The sequence below is a fragment of the Oryctolagus cuniculus genome, chromosome 1, assembly GCF_051225735.1.
Source record: "Oryctolagus cuniculus isolate XC-2025 breed Fujian yellow rabbit chromosome 1, ASM5122573v1, whole genome shotgun sequence".
NCBI lineage: Eukaryota > Metazoa > Chordata > Mammalia > Lagomorpha > Leporidae > Oryctolagus > Oryctolagus cuniculus.
This window is the reverse complement of record NC_142867.1, coordinates 60,703,942-60,720,751: the sequence shown is the minus strand read 5'-3', so window position 1 is coordinate 60,720,751 and position 16,810 is coordinate 60,703,942. Positions and strand designations below refer to the sequence as shown.

At 41.9% G+C, this 16,810-nt stretch overlaps 1 protein-coding gene across 1 annotated transcript; it reads left to right on the top strand.

Annotated features, from left to right (window-relative positions):
- The first annotated feature begins 1,974 nt into the window (after positions 1–1,974).
- Positions 1,975–16,737, top strand: OR52W1 (olfactory receptor family 52 subfamily W member 1). Its single transcript, XM_089311475.1, has one exon. The coding sequence runs from the start codon at positions 14,918–14,920 to the stop codon at positions 15,905–15,907; it is 990 nt and encodes a 329-aa protein (XP_089167601.1). The 5' UTR covers positions 1,975–14,917; the 3' UTR covers positions 15,908–16,737.
- Positions 16,738–16,810: the final 73 nt, after the last annotated feature.

Sequence of the window (16,810 nt, the reverse complement as noted above, 5' to 3'; positions counted from 1 at the left end):
GGCAAAGGTTTATCTATTTTGTTTATCTTTTCAAAAAACAACTTCTTGTTGGCCTTTTGATTTTTTTGTTTCAATTTAATTTATTTATGCTCTGGTCCTTCTTATTTCTCACCTCCTACTGATTTGGGGTTCTTATTTCTCTAGGTTTTCAATATGCAATTCCTTTCTTTTAATGTAAGCACTTAATGCTATAAACTTCCCTCATTTGCTGTATCTGACAAGTTTTGATATGTTGACTTTTCAATTTTTTTATTATTATTTTAAAAGTCAGACTTGAGAGGAGAGGAGAGGAGAGGGAGGGGGAGGGGAGAAAAGAGGAGAGGGGGAGGGCAGAGGAGGGGAGGGCAAGGGAGGGAGAGAGGAGGGGAGGGGAGAATAAAGGAGAAGGGAGGGGAGGGCAAGGGAGAGGAGGGGAGAAGAGAGGAGGGGGTGAGGAGAGGCAGAGGGGAACGGGAGGAGAGGAGAGAGGAGAGGAGTGGAGAGGAGGAGAGGGGAGGGGAGGGCAGGTGAGAGGAGGGGAGAGGAAAGGAGGGGAGGGGGAGTATCTTCCATCCACTGGTTGACTACCCAAATGGCCACAACTGGCAGAGCTAAGCCAGGCCAAAGCCAGGAGCCAGGAGCTTCTTCCAGGTCTCCAACATGGGTGCAGGGGCCCAAGCACTTGGGCCATTTTCTGCTGCTTTCTCAGCTCCATTAGCAGGGACAATTTCACTTATTTCAAGAAATATTTTTATTTCCTTCTTCATTTCTTCTTTTATTTGATTATAATTATTTTCACAGACAGAGTTAGTGAGAGAGAGAGAGAGACAGAGAGAAAGGTCTTCCTTTTTCTGTTGATTCACTCCCCAAATGGCCGCTATGGCCAGAGCCGCGCTGATCCAAAGCCAGGAGCCAAGTGCTTCCTCCTGGTCTCCCATGCGGGTGCAGAGGCCCAAGCACCTGGGCCATCCTCCACTGCCTTTCCAGGCCACAGCAGAGAGCTGGACTGGAAGAGGAGCAACCGGGACAAGAACCCAGAGCTCATATGGGATGCCGGCGCCACAGGCGGAGGATTAACCAAGTAATCCACGGTGCTGGCCCCTCCTTTTCATTTCTTCAATAACCAGTTGGTGATTCAGAAGCATGTTGGTTAATTCCAAGTATTTATGAATGTTCTATTCTTCTTATTGATTTCTAGGTTTATTCCTTTATGGTCGGAGAAGATACATGGTATGATTTCAATCTTTTAAAAATTTCCTCAGAATTGATTTGTGGCCTAATATATAGTCCATCTTAGAAAGTGTTCCATGCAGTGATGAAAATAATGTGGGGGCCAGCACTGTGGTGCTGTGGGTTAAAGCCCTGGCCTGAAGTGCCGGCATCCCATGCGGTGCTGGTTCTAGTCCCGGCTGCTTCTCTTCTGATCCAGCTCTCTGCTATGGTCTGGGATAGCAGTAAAGGATGGCCCAACTCCTTGGACCCCTGCACCCATCTTGGAGACCTGGAAGAAGCTCCTGACTCCTGGCTTCGGATTGGCACAGCTGCAGCCTTTGCGTCCATCTGGGGAGTAAACCAGTGGATGAAAGATCTCTCACTCTGTCTCTACGTCTTTCTGTAACTCTTTCAAATAAATAAAACAAATATTTTTTTAAAAAAAGAATGTGTATTCTGTAGCTATTGGATGAAATGTCCTGTAAATGTCTGTTAGTTCCATTAGCTGGATAGTATTTTTCAACTCTGATGTATCTTTAGTGATTTCTTGTCTAGATGATTTGTCCATTGATGAGTGGAGTGTGGAAGTGTATCTCTCCCTTTAGGTTTAGTATTTTCTATATACATATCTAGGTGTTCTTGTGTTGGATACATATTTACTTATGATCACTATGTCTTCTTGCTGAACTGAAGCTTTTATCAAAATATAATATCCTTCTTTATCTCTTTTTACAGTTTTTTATTTAAAGTCTTTTAAAGTTTTTTATTTAAAAGATAGCTATGCCTGCTCTCTTTTGGTTTACATTTGCCTGGTATATCTTTTTCCAACCCTTTATCTTCAGTCTGTATGTATCTTTGGGAAGCAAGTTTCTTAAAGGTAACATATAGTGGGTGGGGTCATGGTTTTTTGTTCATTCAGCCAACATAAGTCTTTTGGTTGATGAATTTAATTGATTTACATTGAGGTTAGTATTGATAGATAAGGACTAAGACCTGTCATTTGGTGGACTGGATAATGATTCTACCTGCTCCATTAGTGAATTTGGTGGTGTCATGTGTTTTCATGATGTTTACTTTTAATGCAACACACTCTTCAGAATTTCTTGTAAAGCTGGTCTGGTGGTGGTGAATTCTCTCAGTTTTTGCTTATCTGGAAGGTACTTTATTTCTCCTTCACTTTTAAAGGATAGTTTTGCTGGATATAATATTCTTGAGTGGAAGTTTTTTCCTTTTAAGACTTTGAACATATCATCCCTCTCTTTTCTGGCCTCTATGTTTTCTGTTGAGAAATCTGATGTTAATCTAATTGGTTTTGCTTTAGATACAGCTTGGTGACTTTCTCTTATTGTCTTTAGGAGTGTCTCCTTGCCTTTTAACTTTTGACAATTTGACAATGATAGGCCTCAGAGAAGACCTTTTTCAGTTGAGTCTGCTTGGGGTTCTTTGAGCTTCTTATTATCTGGATGTCCCTGTCTCTTTCAAAGGTATCTTTTAATGGTATCCCAATTTTCACATAGACTTTTTTCATTCTTTTTAATTACTTTCTCTTTATTTTGTCTGTGCTATTTCAATATTCTTGTCCTCAGGGTCAAAAAAAACCTCTTTCCTCTACTTGTTCTATTCTTCTATTAAAGCCCTCAATCATATTTTTTCCACTGATTGAATACTTCATCCCCAAAATTTCTATTTGATTCTTCTTATTAGTTCTATCTCCTTAGTAATATTGTCATTCATGTCATTCATTGATTTCTTCAATATATCTGTATTCTCTTGCCTCTAATTGAGCTTCCTTACAATCATTATTTTTAATTTTCCGTCATTTCACAGATTTCTTGCAATTTGGGATCTAATTCTGGAGTACTGTGTTCTTCCGGAGCTATCATGCTCCCTTGCTCTTCTTATCTCCTGTGTCTCTACATTAATGTCTGCCCATCTGCTGTATTCATCCCTTCTTCTATATGGGGTACAGTTTACTGAGAGTTTATGTTTTAACTAGAATGCAGGGTGTCACTTGCTTTGGCTTTGGTTCTAGGTGAGCCTCTGAGTGATTTGTCTTAATCCATGCCAGCTGTGTCTATAAGTGACACAGTGGACTAGTCTGTTGCAGTTCAAAGGGATAGAAGTGTGGCTTTGAGATGAATAAGGATTTGCTTGGGTGTGTATCTTCTGTCACAGAGAGTTCAGTGCAAGTCTCCCTGGCTAATGTGACAGCCAAGGCCTTATTCTTGGTGTTAAGGGGGACAGGGGTGGTTGCCCCCTTTGTCCTACTAGAAAGCTGAGTGATGCCAGGACTTAGAGCACCAATTGCTGTGGATCTAGGACTGTGTGATATGGATGGGCCTTTCCTCAGGTCCTGCTAGGAGAGTCCAACTGCTATGGCTTATAATACCAATAGCTCTAGTCCTGGGACTAGGAGATATGAACTGGATGGACCTGTTCCAGTCCTATGGGGTGACTACATCGTATACAAGAGATATTACTCTGGAGGGTATGAGTTCAGAGAGGTGAAATGCAGGTAGGTTCTTCCCTATATCCATTGAGTGGATCCCAGTGGCACTGAGAAATTTAGAATTTATTTAATGGGCTGCTTCTAGTGTTAGCTTCCAGAAGCTAAAGTGAATCCCCCTTGCTACAAAGTGTGGGCATAGCTCTGCTACTAACGTTCCAAAACTCCCACAGTTGCAGGACGCAGGGCATCTGTCCTTTGTCCCACACATTGCCCTGACTCTGACTATAATGGTGACAAGATAACAGAGGTATGATGCATGACTTTCTGCTGTATGGTGCTCCACAGGATTGGGGGAGGGTAAGGAAGCAAGTGAGGTTCCCTGTTCCAAGCCCAGCAGTTGCTCAGACCCCAGACAGTTCTCCAGGTTGAAGTAAAAGTCGGTGGGTCACTGTGGAATTTCCTGTCAGCTAAAACAGCCAGCAGCCAGGTGCATGGCAATTTCTTCCTACTTTGGTGTATTATGATGACAGTTCATAGCCTGCAGCTTGCTGTACCACATGGCTGGCTGAGTGGTGTCTCTTCTCTCCCCTTGTCCCACGGGGTCTTTTTTGTTTCTTTGTTTTCACTTCTTCACTGATAATTTCCATCAGTCAGACCCCTGGAAACATGGTCCTTCCTTTGTTCTTTTTCTTCTTTTGGGAGGGGGGGGATTTTTTTTTTTTTATTATTTGGCAGGTAGAGTTACAGACAGTGAGAGAGAGAGACAGAGAGAAAAGTCTTTCATCTGCTGGTTCATTCCCCAAATGGCTGCTGTGGCCAGAGCTGTGCCGATCCAAAGCCAGGAGCCAAGTGCTTTCTCCTGGTCTCCCATGCGGGTGCAGAGGCCCAAGCACTTGGGCCATCCTCCAGTGCCCTCCTGGGCCACAGCAGATAGCTGCACTGGAAGAGGAGCAACCGGGACTAGAACCCAGTGCCCATATGGGATGCTGGTGCCGCAGTCAGAGTATTAACCAAGTGAGGCACAGTGCTGGCCCCGCTTTGTTCTTTTTGGATCCCACAGCAGCTTAAGTTAGTGTGGCTATGCCTTATTCAGTCATCTTCACTAGTTGTTATTTTTTGATTTTTAGATGATAGCCATTCTAACTGGGGTGAGGTTAAATTAATGGTAGGTTTTATTTGCATTTTCCTGACAGCTAGTGATCCTGAGCATCTTTGCATGTCTCTGTTGTATTTCATCCTTAACCCATTTCCTAACTGGATTGCTTGATTTGATGTTGTTGAGCTTTCAAACTCTTTATATATTCTGGATATCAATTCTGTATCAGATGTATGGTTGGCAAATGTTTTCTACCATTCTGTATGTTGCCTCTTTACTTTGCTCAGTGTTTCCCTTGCTGTGCAGAAGCTTCTTATCTTGATATAATCCCATTTGACTATTTTTACTTTTATTGCCTATGTCTCTGGGGTCTTATCCATGAAATCTTTCCCTAGGCCAATGTTTTGCAGCATTTCCCCTGTTTTCCTCTAATAATATGATGGTTTCAGATTTTGATATTTGCAAGAAAAAGAAATCAAGGGGATACCAATGGAAATGAGGCAGCCAAATTGTCCCTGTTTGCAGATGATATGATCCTATAAAACAGGGAAAACAAAAGAAAACTGGAACTCATAAGAGAATTTGACAAAGTTGCAGGATATAAAACAAAAATATAAAAATCAATAGCATTTGTACATACAAACAATGCCATGAGTAAGAAGCAACTTCTAAGATTAGTCCCATTCATAATAGCTACAAAAAATGTAAATGCCTTGGAAAAAATTTAACCAAGGACATGAAAGATATCTGCAATGAAAATTATAGAACATTAAAATAAGAAATGGAAGAAGATGCAAAAAAAGGGAAAATTGTCCATGTTCATGGGTTAGAAGAATTAATACCATCATAACATTCATACTACCCAAAGCAATTTACAGATTCAATGTAATCCCAATTAGAATACCAGGGAAATTCTTCTCAGATCTAGAAAAAATGACACTAAAATTCATATGGAAGCAAAAGAGTCGCTGAATAGTCAAAGTAATCTTCAACAACAAAAACAAAGCCAGAGGCATCATAATATCAGATTTCAGTACATATTATGTGGCAGTTATAATCAAATAGCCTGATACTGGCCCAAGAATAGATATGTGGACCAGTAGAACAGATTAGAGACCCCAAAATTTAATTTAACATATCTACAACAACTAATCTTTGACAAATAACTAAATAAATTATTTGATAAATAGCTAAAATAACTCCCTGGACAAACAAGTCTTTTTAATAAATGGTGTTGGGAAAATTGGGATCTCCCCATAAGAAGTATGAAACAAGACCCCCTACCTTAAATCCTATACAAGAAGAATTTCTGATCAGGGAATTAGGGAACATTGAAGGTGTCTTCAGGGAAACTGGAAGTCACACTTGTAAACCTTTGGTGGGGAAATCGTATGACACAGAATTCACAATAACTGCAACTACAGAGGGAAGGCAGAAAGTTCCACACACATCATGGACAGAAGCTATAAGGGAGAAGACAAAATAACGTTTTGGGTGGAAGTAAGAATATTCAAGTAAATTCTGATGTCAGAAGAAATGCCATTTTATTCACCCACAAATTTAAGGTAAAATGATATGACTGCTCCTTCAATCCTGAATTGTGCATTGGTCTAAAGAAGGAAACAGGCCCAGGAGAAACAAGATTTCTCATCAGAAAAATATGAAAATGAACCTAATTCCACTTAATAAAGCCAACATATCCCTGATAATATATAGTGATTAAGAGAGCCCATTTTGGACTCACAGTAACCTGTATTCAAATTCAGACTATATGAGTCAGAAGTAAGCTATCAATGTCTCAGTCATTTTTCTCTGTAAAGTGGAAATAATAATGTCTACTTCACGGAGATATTATATTGAAAGAGACACAGAGTACATAGATATGGAATGTGTAGAGCATTTAGTTCAGTGCCTGACTTGGAGGCAGATACTAAGTGTTGTCAAAGTATATACATTATTAAAGGGAAACATATTAATATCTTTACAACCTCAGGGTAGGAGAAGGCTTAATAAATAACATACAAGAAGCACATGCCCAAGATTTGCTTTTTATTAAAATTCAAATTTTCTTTAAGATAAATGACACTATAAATGAAATTAAAAAGAAAGCAGACTGAAATGTACCATTTCTAACAAAAAGACTGGTATCTAGAATAAATAAAAAATTTCTACAAATAAATACACAGGGGAAAAAGACAACTAATTAAAGAAATGGGCAATGGAAAGAGTCAGTAAAAATACAGAAGAGAACTCCTAAATGCCCAATAAATATGAGTATACGAATAATGTAAATTAAAACAAGGGATCTCTTATTGACATAGTCACAAAAAATATGAATCTGATAAAATGTTGTCAAAGATATTGCAATAAGAGTATTTTTCATAAAGTTGTTAGTGGAAATACAAATTGGAATATCTATTTTTAAGAGCAATTGATCAACAATCTGCTAAATAAAGGTGCATACCTTATTGCCCAACAATTCCACTCCTAGATATTCCCTAGAAAAACTTTCACACATCACCATGTATATATAGAGACCTAACAACTCTGTCTCAGTACGTCCTATTTTATGCTTTACAACTTTATTCTGGAATATTGTAGCAGTTTCAAAATTGATCTTCTTATATCCAATGTGTTCTTTGTATTTATTTTTGCCATGGTTTTTAAAAAGTTTATTTAATTGAAAGGCAAAGTGACAGAGATATGGAGAATTATAGAGAGAGGAAGATCTTCCATCTACTGATTCACTCCCCAAATACCCACACAGACAAGGTTAGGCCAAGCCAAAGATAGAAGGTAGGAACTCCATCCAGGTCTCCCATGTAAGTGGCAGGAAACCAGGTTCTTGGGTCATCATCTACTGCTTCCCAGGCACATTGGCAGGAAGCTGGATCAGAATTGGAGGATTTAGTACTTGAACTGGTACTCAGACATAGGATTAAGGTGTCCCACACAGCAGCTTAACTTGCTATGCCACAAAACTCACTCTATTTTTTTCACATTTTTATTTGAGAAATGGCTAATAGATGTAAAATTACAAAGAATAAAAACATTCACAAGTGTCAACACACCCAAGATAACCAGAAATAATTTTAAGTCTGTCAATAATATTTGACATAATCATATGCCATAAAATGATGTAACAATTTGAAGAGATGATATTTACCTGTATGAACAGAACTCAAAACATAATTTTGTATATACAGTAGGAAATAACTTATGTAAGTATTTAAATATACCAACTAACCAAAGCATTAAACACTGAATTAGAATCATATACTCTGGGGCCAGTGCTGTGGCAGAGAAAGTTAAGTATGTGCCTGCAATGCCAACACCCCATATGGGTGCCAGTTCAAGTCCTGGCTACTCCACTTCTGATCCGGCTTCCTGCTAATGAATCTGGGAAAGCAACAGAAGATGGCCCAAGTGCTTGGATCCCTGCCACCCACGTGGGAAATCCGGAAGAAGCTCCAGGCTTCAGTCTGGCCCAGCCCCTGCTGTTGTGACCATTTGTGGACTGAAGCAGATTGAAGTATGCACGCTCTCTTCCCTTCTCTCTCTGTATCTCTTTCAAAAAATAAATAAATCTTCTTAAAAAGGAATGGTATATTCTCAATTCATGATAATTATTGTCTCTTAGGTGATGTTAGACTACAGAGGATAAAAGAGACTAGTTTTAGCTGTAATTATTATTGCTTTTATTAAAAACAGAACTAAAAGCAACCAGGACAACATGGTAATAATAGTCAATTCTTGTGTTGATACTTGTACGTGTTCTTATTCTTTATACCTTTATATCTATTAGCCACTCCCAAATAAAGTATGACAAAAAAATGAAGAACATATTAAAGACAAAGGGATCTGCTTTGAGGTGTTGCAATATTCCAGAACAAAGTTGTGAGACATAAAATAGGACATACTACCTACTAGAAAATAGAGAGGAGCTAAACACACAAGCTCTTAAGGAAAGGCATGCTAGAGGCTGTATGAATGCTATCTTAGCCCCATTGGGCAGGCATAACAAAATAACATATGCCAGGTAGCTTAAACAGACATTTCTCTTTCAGTTCTTAAGACTGGAAAGTCCAAGATTAAGGTGCCTAATGATTAGGTTCCAGGGGCCAGGGCAGGGGGTGGGGGCAAAAGGAGCTCTCTTACTGATTTACAATCAGCTGCCTTCTCACTGTGTCCTCACAAGGCCTAGTGAGAAAGGAAGAGGTCGAGTTCTTATCCTTACAGGACACTAATTCTATTCACTCATGACTCCTCTAACTCTAATAACCTCCCAAAGGCCCCATCTCCAAATATCATCATGGTAGAGGTCAGGGCTGCAATGTACGAATTTGGGAGGCAGGCAGACGTACAGTCCATGACAAATCCAACCATAAAAGAAGCTGTTTAACCAACTGTAGTCCTGTGCTTGACATATAGTGAATTGTTAATAAGATTTGCTAAGTCCTGTGAATGACATATGTACTTTTCTTGGTTGAAAAAGTAACCCATGGAATGTGGCTCAGGAGGAGGGAAGTAATCACGGAAAAAAGATAAAGGCATTAACACCTCAGAGAAGAACTTCAGGGAATTAATTTATTGAGAGGCAGCTTCAATCCAAGCCCAACAAAGGCAGTCACCTCAGGAGTCCTGTAAATGGGCTAATGGAGAACCCTTATGGGAACTACCTGTATTCTATAAGAAAAACCTTTGAAGATCATCCTGATGCTGGTCTCCTCAGTCATCACCGGTCAGAGTTAGTAAAGCAACTCTCAGTGAAAGAAAAGAATGATTGGATAAGTTACAGGAGTTTCAGGTTCCTAATCAAATTGTAGAGGTACAATGTTGAAGACAAGGATGGCAACTTTGACCTCAGCTTGTAGGACCATAGTAGTCATTGCTATATGGTCAAAAAATGGCATCATTCCCTGAGTTTCTGGAACTAGACACAGTGACCCTGTTGTGGAGGAAGGAGACAGATAAATAGGGAGAGCAGATAATATTACAAGAGAGTTTATAAAAATGAGTTGATATATATTCCATATTACCACCAGAACCTGACATCTCCTATTTCCTCTCATAATGAAAAGGGAGAGATGTTTCCTCTCTCAAGGCCATGACTTTAACGCAAATACAGCTATTAGCCTAAGAATTAGCCCCAGAACTTGCTGAAATACTATAGATCTTCTCATAGAAGGATTTGAGAACCTGAGACGGAAGGGAGAAATGAAGTAATAAGACAGATGGATCTGGTGGCTTCATGACTCCTTCCACAACTCCATTGAGAAGTGGAATCTAATCTTGCAGAGTCCCTCTGCTACTCCTGAAACTGGGGGAGGGTAAGGCCAGGACTATCATGGTACCAAACAGGAGTCTCATACTGACCTGGGAACTGAGATTTAACAGCCAATGGTTCAACTTAGAACATTTCCAGATGAGAATTCAGTGCTCAACAGCACCCTTAAAACCCACACTTTTCTGATATATAACTGGATCAAGTGGAAAGCCACTGAACAAGCCCACAGTACACAAACTGATATCTGAGAATCCTATTCTACAGAATGTTAGTGGTGGTGGCATTAGCGAAAGAAGTGAAAACATTGAGGTTAATCTCCAAATAGAACACTCCTATTTTCTATGCAAGTGTAGAAGCAACTGAGCTATCCAATGAGCTTTTCTTCCTCCTCCAACCCCATAACCACTCCCTGCAAAGAAGTGGCACCCTCCTCTGGGGTGAGCAGGCTGTGGCATATAGTCCCACAAGGTCACAAGTGTATTGTCAAATCCCCTCTTCTAATGGTCAGAGCCACAGGGAACAACCAGTCAGGTGACCCCCAGCATGTGTTCAGATAGATTCTATAAATCGAGACTGGGGGCTGGACAACCAACTAAGGAATTTTTTAAAGACAAATTCTCCCAATGCATCTCTGGTTACTGAAGAGTGAGAAGAGTAGAATACAGCAGATTACTAAAAATTTAATAATAACTTCAATTTTGTACTTCTTGGGTTAAGGCACCTGTGATTCACTGCATGATCAATCTTTGCACAAAGAACAAGTGCCCAAGATAGCCAAAAGTTCCATTAGTGTTCTCTTGAGGCCAAGCGCCTTTTGTCCCCACCTTTTCTTCCATGGTTCTTTGGTTTTTGTTTTGTTTTGTTTTTAAGATTTATTTATTTATTTGAAAGGCAGAGTTACAGAGGCAGAGAGAGAATCTTCCATCTGCTAGTTCACTCCCTAAATGGCCACAATGGCCAGAGTTGGGCTGATCTGAAGCCAGGAGCTCGGAGCCTCTTTCAGATCTCCCATATGGGTACAGGGACCCAAGCACTTGGGTCATCTCCTATTGCTTTCCCAGGCGCATTAGCGAGGAGCTGGATTGGAAGTGGAGCCACCGGGACTCAAACCATTGCCATATGGGATGCTGGCATTGAAGGCAGCAGCTTTATCCACTACACCACAGCACCAGCCCCTCTCTTCCATGGTTCTTACCCTACTCCCACCTTCCTACTGCTCCTCTCATCCCTATGGATGAGAGATCACCAATCTACTACCAAATAGTTGCAGCTCCTTCTACATCTCCCCACTCAGTAATTCTGGGACCACTTGCCAATCTCCAAAGCCTCCTGAACTCCTTCTCCCAGGAACTGGGTACATTTTGCCTCATGTTCTAGAAAACTCTTACTCATGAACTAAATCTTAGCTGAAATGATTAACAGCCAGTACACTAGAGCCAGACTGAGTATCCTAACCCTGCTATTTACTATCTATGTGGCCTTTGGCTAGTTACTTACCCTCCCAATTCCTTAGTTTCTTTGTAAAATGAGGGCTAGAACTGTATCCATCTCAAATGATTCTTATAGGTTAGGGCTTAGTAAAGCAATGCACACACATGGGAAATTCTAAAGAACTTTTTTTTTGATCATTACTATGATTCATAAAACATTTCCCTGAATTTCCCACGAACAGCTAAAGGCTTTTTGTTTTGTTCTTTATCTGTGCTGCACTCTTAACTTATACTAACCTGAGTTGATGCAGTCACCATAATAACCCTCCAAAAACCATTCAGACCACTGTGTCCAATAGACTGTGAATCCCCTGAGGGCATCACGGTCTTGTTATTGCCACTGTGTCCTTACCACATGGTATAGGGCCAGGCACAAGAGTCAAAACAGTTCTGCTATAATGCTGCCTTTGAAATGCAAGTATGCTGAAACACAATTGATATATTAGGGAACTAGGCATAATGTGAACTTTATGTTTGCTTATATGTGTTTCTATTTTTATTGTTAAGAAATGCAGAAAACTGCTAGTTGAACCAAGATGAATAGGAAAGCCCAACATGCACACACCTCAAGTAGCTATCAGCTTCCTGACTTGTGTTATATAAATCATCCACACCTGAAGTCACAACTTCCCACCAAATTTCAGATAAGCCTCCTCCACTGCTTCACAATAATCTACAAGCTGCTCCCAACACTTACTTTCACAGGGGAAATTTCAGATCATTCTCAAGACGTAGTGTTAGGGACCAGCCTGAAATACTGGCATTCCATATGAGCATTAATTCAAGTCCTGGCTGCTCCAATTAAGATCCAGCTCCCTGCTAGTGGCCCAGGAAAAGCAGCAGAGGTCCAAGTATTTGCGCCCCTGCCACCCATTTGGGAGACCCAGAGTAAGTTCCTGGTTCCTGGCTTTAGCCTGGTCTAGCCCTAGCCATTGTAGCCAGCCATCTAGGGCCATCTGGGGAGTGAACCAGCACATGGAAGATCTATGTCTTTCTCTCTGAAACTCTTTCAAATAAATAAATCTTTAAAAGAAAATTTTAAAAAGAGATAAAGTGTTGTATTTGTCATAGTATTTATTAAAAAGTGCTTCTATTTTTATTAGGTCCCTATCTTTTAAAAAACTTGTTCCTGATTTTGCAAGAAAACTAGACGGGTTTTGAATGCTTTCACCACAAAGAAAATATGAATGTTTGAGTTAGATAGGTTTACTCTGATTTGAACATTACACAATGCATACATGCACAGAACATCACATGCTACCCTCATAAATATGTACAATGTTTATGTGTTTTTAAATTTTTTAAAAATCTGTCACTGAAAAAAGTTTTGGATGCTGTGCCCCAATGAGCCCTGTGGGGTTTATTGTGTGATTTTTGCAAAGTGTGGTGATTTTAAGGGTATGTCTCTTTATATTATAAAGAATTTTCAGTAGATTCATGGTTGATGGCAAATAATTCTTTTCCTTCTCAGATATCTACAGCTCCTCAAACAACAGCAGCCCATTAGTCAGCAAAGACTACTTGGACTAGCAGTTCTGTCTCACAATTAAAAGCAATAACTATTGATAGCCAAATACATGGTAGCCCTTGTAGCAAGCTATGGAGATCCCATATAAAATCCCATATAATAATAAAAAGCAATGCCAGGGCTGGCGCAGTGGCACAGCGGGTAAAGCTGCCACCTACAGTGCCGGCATCCCATGTGGGCGCATGTTCAAGTCCTGTCTGCTCCGCTTCCGATCCAGCTCTCTGCTATGCCCTGGGAAAGCAGTAGAAGATGGCCTGAGTCCTTGGGCCCCTGCACCCACGTGAGAGACCCAGAAGAAGCTCCTGGCTTCGGATCAGCACAGCTGCAGCCGTCGCAGCCATCTGGGGAGTGAACCAGCAGATGGAAGTCTCTCTCTCTCTCTCTCTCTCTCTCTCTCTCCCTCCCTCCCTCCCTGTGCCTCTCTGTAACTCTTTCAAATAGATAAATAAATCTTTAAAAAAAAAAAAAAAAGAAGTAATGCCTGCAACTCTTTCAGTCTAGTAAGGAGAGAGTACGATAAAGTGGGGTAGCTGCTATTATAAAATAAAGCAAGGCCTCTCTCCCCAACTCCAAGGACTCAGCAGAGATTCCCAGGGGAAGTGTTCCTTTCTCAGGGTTTTCCCCTCTGTAGCCTTATTCCTTGCTTGCCTCCTCTCTGCCTCCTTTCTTCCTATCAGGTCCATCAGCACTGAGCAAAGATGCAGGCAGGGAAGAGTTAATATGGTACAGGTGAGAGGGATTAGGGGCCCTGAGGGAAACAAGCAGAACAGCCACATAAAGAGCCCCAGGGCACCGGGCAAGGCAGAGAAGCTCCTACACAGGCTCAGGATCTTTCCTGAGTCAAGCTTTACGCTGGTGATTTCTTCCTCATCCCTGTATCCATTCAACATTCATTAAGCTTCTGCTGGGGGCAGGATTCCAGGAGGGGTCAGTCTACTCACCCTGCATCCTGCAACATCAGAGACGCTTCTTTCTCATATGACTGCTACAGCATATACAATATATCGATGCTTCCTGATACAGCTGGGTTTAATTATTTCTTCTCTATCACCTCTACTTTCCCTAGTGCTCCAAAAATGAGATTCTAGAGGGACTCCCTTCTGGATTGTGAAGAAGGAAAGGAGACAGAATGGAAGTTCCATTTCTTAATGCCATATCTCTCCATTGCTCTTCATCCCCAACTTCAACTTTCCAGCTGCCTCAAGTTGACTACTTCGGCATCAAGTTCAGAATAATGTAAGCACTTACACCCCCAAAAACGCACCTGTTGCACCAGGCTCGTGGCTTCACTCCAAATCCCATCTGCCTGCCTCCCCTCCTTTCTTGCTACTCTGCCTCCTTTCTTCTCAAAGTGCTGATGCCCAGAAATGTTAGAGCTGGGCAACACTTAAGATCAGTGTTCCTACCTCCATTATAGAGCTGAAGCTGAGGTCCTGTCCAAGGATCCATAGTCAAGGACAGGATAGCCTGAGACCTGATCACCTCCTATCACTGGCTTGCTGCCAATCGTTAGACTGAGACTGACGGTACTTGGATCCTGAGGGAGAAGTGTTCATCTTAGTACCACCCACAGCTGACCTCCAAATGGAGGCAGTATCTGTACCAGCCACTGTAGCAGTCACTCTCTGGCTCACAACCTCCTTCTAATCACCACTATCCTCCTGTTAGTCCCCCTACAACACTTCTGTGCTTTTAGCAGTAAGGATTCTCCCATCCTAAGGTTGTACCTTTATCATCCATCCAAAACCCAAAGCAACAGGTTATAATAATCCTGTGATTATTTCCAGTCTTGCAATACCCCTACACTTGCCCTATGGATGGATTTGTGCCACTGTGACTCCCCCAAACCTTTCCTTTGTCCTTCCTATCAGGAATCATGCCCCCCAAAGAGCCCTTTAGCTTCAAGATGGCAGCAAGTCCACAGCCCAATGTCACCTTCCTACACCCAGACTTCATATTGACTGGCATTCCGGGGCTAGGGAGTATCCAAGCCTGGCTGACACTGGTCTTCGGGCCCATGTATCTGCTGGCCCTGCTGGGCAATGGAGCACTGTTGGCAGTGGTGCGGACAGACTCCTCACTACATCAGCCCATGTTTCTACTCCTGGCCACACTGGCAGCCACAGACCTGGGTTTAGCCACATCTGTAACTCCAGGATTGCTGGTTGTGCTATGGCTTGGGCCCCGACTCATGCCATATGCTGCTTGCCTGGCCCAGATGTTCTTTGTACATGCACTGACTGCTATGGAATCTGGTGTGCTTCTGGCCATGGCCTGTGATCGTGCTGTGGCAATAGGGCGTCCACTGCATTACCCTATCCTAGTTACCAAAGCTCGTGTAGGCTATGTAGTCCTGGCACTGGCACTGAAAGCTGTAGCTATTGTTGTGCCTTTCCCTCTGCTGGTGGCACGATTTGAGCACTTCCGAGCAAAGACCATATGCCATGCCTACTGTGCACACATGGCAGTGGTAGAGCTGGTGGTGGGTAACACACGGGTCAATAACTTGTATGGGCTGGGACTTTCATTGGCCGTGTCAGGAGTGGACATTCTGGGCATCACTGGGTCCTATGGGCTTATTGCTCACACTGTATTACAGCTGCCTACTCGGGAAGCCCGTACTAAGGCCTTTGGTACATGTAGTTCTCACATCTGTGTCATTTTGGCCTTCTATGTGCCTGGTCTCTTCTCCTACCTCACACACCGCTTTGGTCGTCATACTGTCCCAAAGCCCGTGCACATCCTTCTCTCCATCATCTATTTGCTGTTGCCACCTGCCCTCAACCCCCTCATCTATGGTGTCCGCACTAAGCAGATCAGAGATCAGCTCCTGGAAAGCTTCACATTCAGAAAAAGCCATTTCTGATGAACAGGACAAGAACAAAGCATGAGGGTGGAGGTTGTTCGATACTCGCAGTAGAGTCTGGGGTCTGGAGGTGAGGATGATGTCATCTCTGTCCCACTGTCAGCATATGACTCTCACCAGATAACTGCTATGAAGCTCTTGCTATGTATGCATACCACTGGCATCTCCACACTTTGGCCTAGCCATGTGTCCTGCTTGGAAGGAGGCAGGAGGCAGAGAGAGAGGACTAGCTGTTATCATGTAAGGAAAATAAAGAGGTAAGGAAACTAGTTGAGACCATAACAAACAACAACCAACCCACACCCATTCCCAAAATTTCACCCTAAGTCTGCCCATGCTTTCACACAAAATCTCCTCTATCTCAAACATGGAGGCTTGGCACTGCCACAGAAGGTGGCACTGACTCTGGAGTCAAGTCTTTGAATACTTGTCAGAGATCCTGGAGCCAAACTCTGTTTCCAGCCTGTCGTCAGAGAAGGAGTACACAGGCTTGGCCCCGACCCTCTAAATATCTGGATAATGTGCCCAGGGTGCCAATTTCACTGGAACACTGGTTTTCAAGACATTCACAATTCAGAGAATGCTCTTGGTCTCATGAGAAATCACTATGCCCTTTCCCCTATTCCCATCAAAGTTCCAAGAATTAACAGCTAAAACTTCTTTCTTTGGGCCTATAGTTTCATAGGTCAAGGGATCCAACTGAATGAAATGTTAATACCACAGAAAACTGTTAGAACCACATCACTTGCTTGCCTAAAGCTGAAGCTCTGTGGTGTCTTGCCAATCTGCCCTTACATGCTACCTCAGCCAAGAAATGTGCAATCCCCAAATAACATCTGCATCAGTACCCCATTTGTTCAGGTCAACATCACAAGAAGCACATGATGTCAGTGTCCTATGATG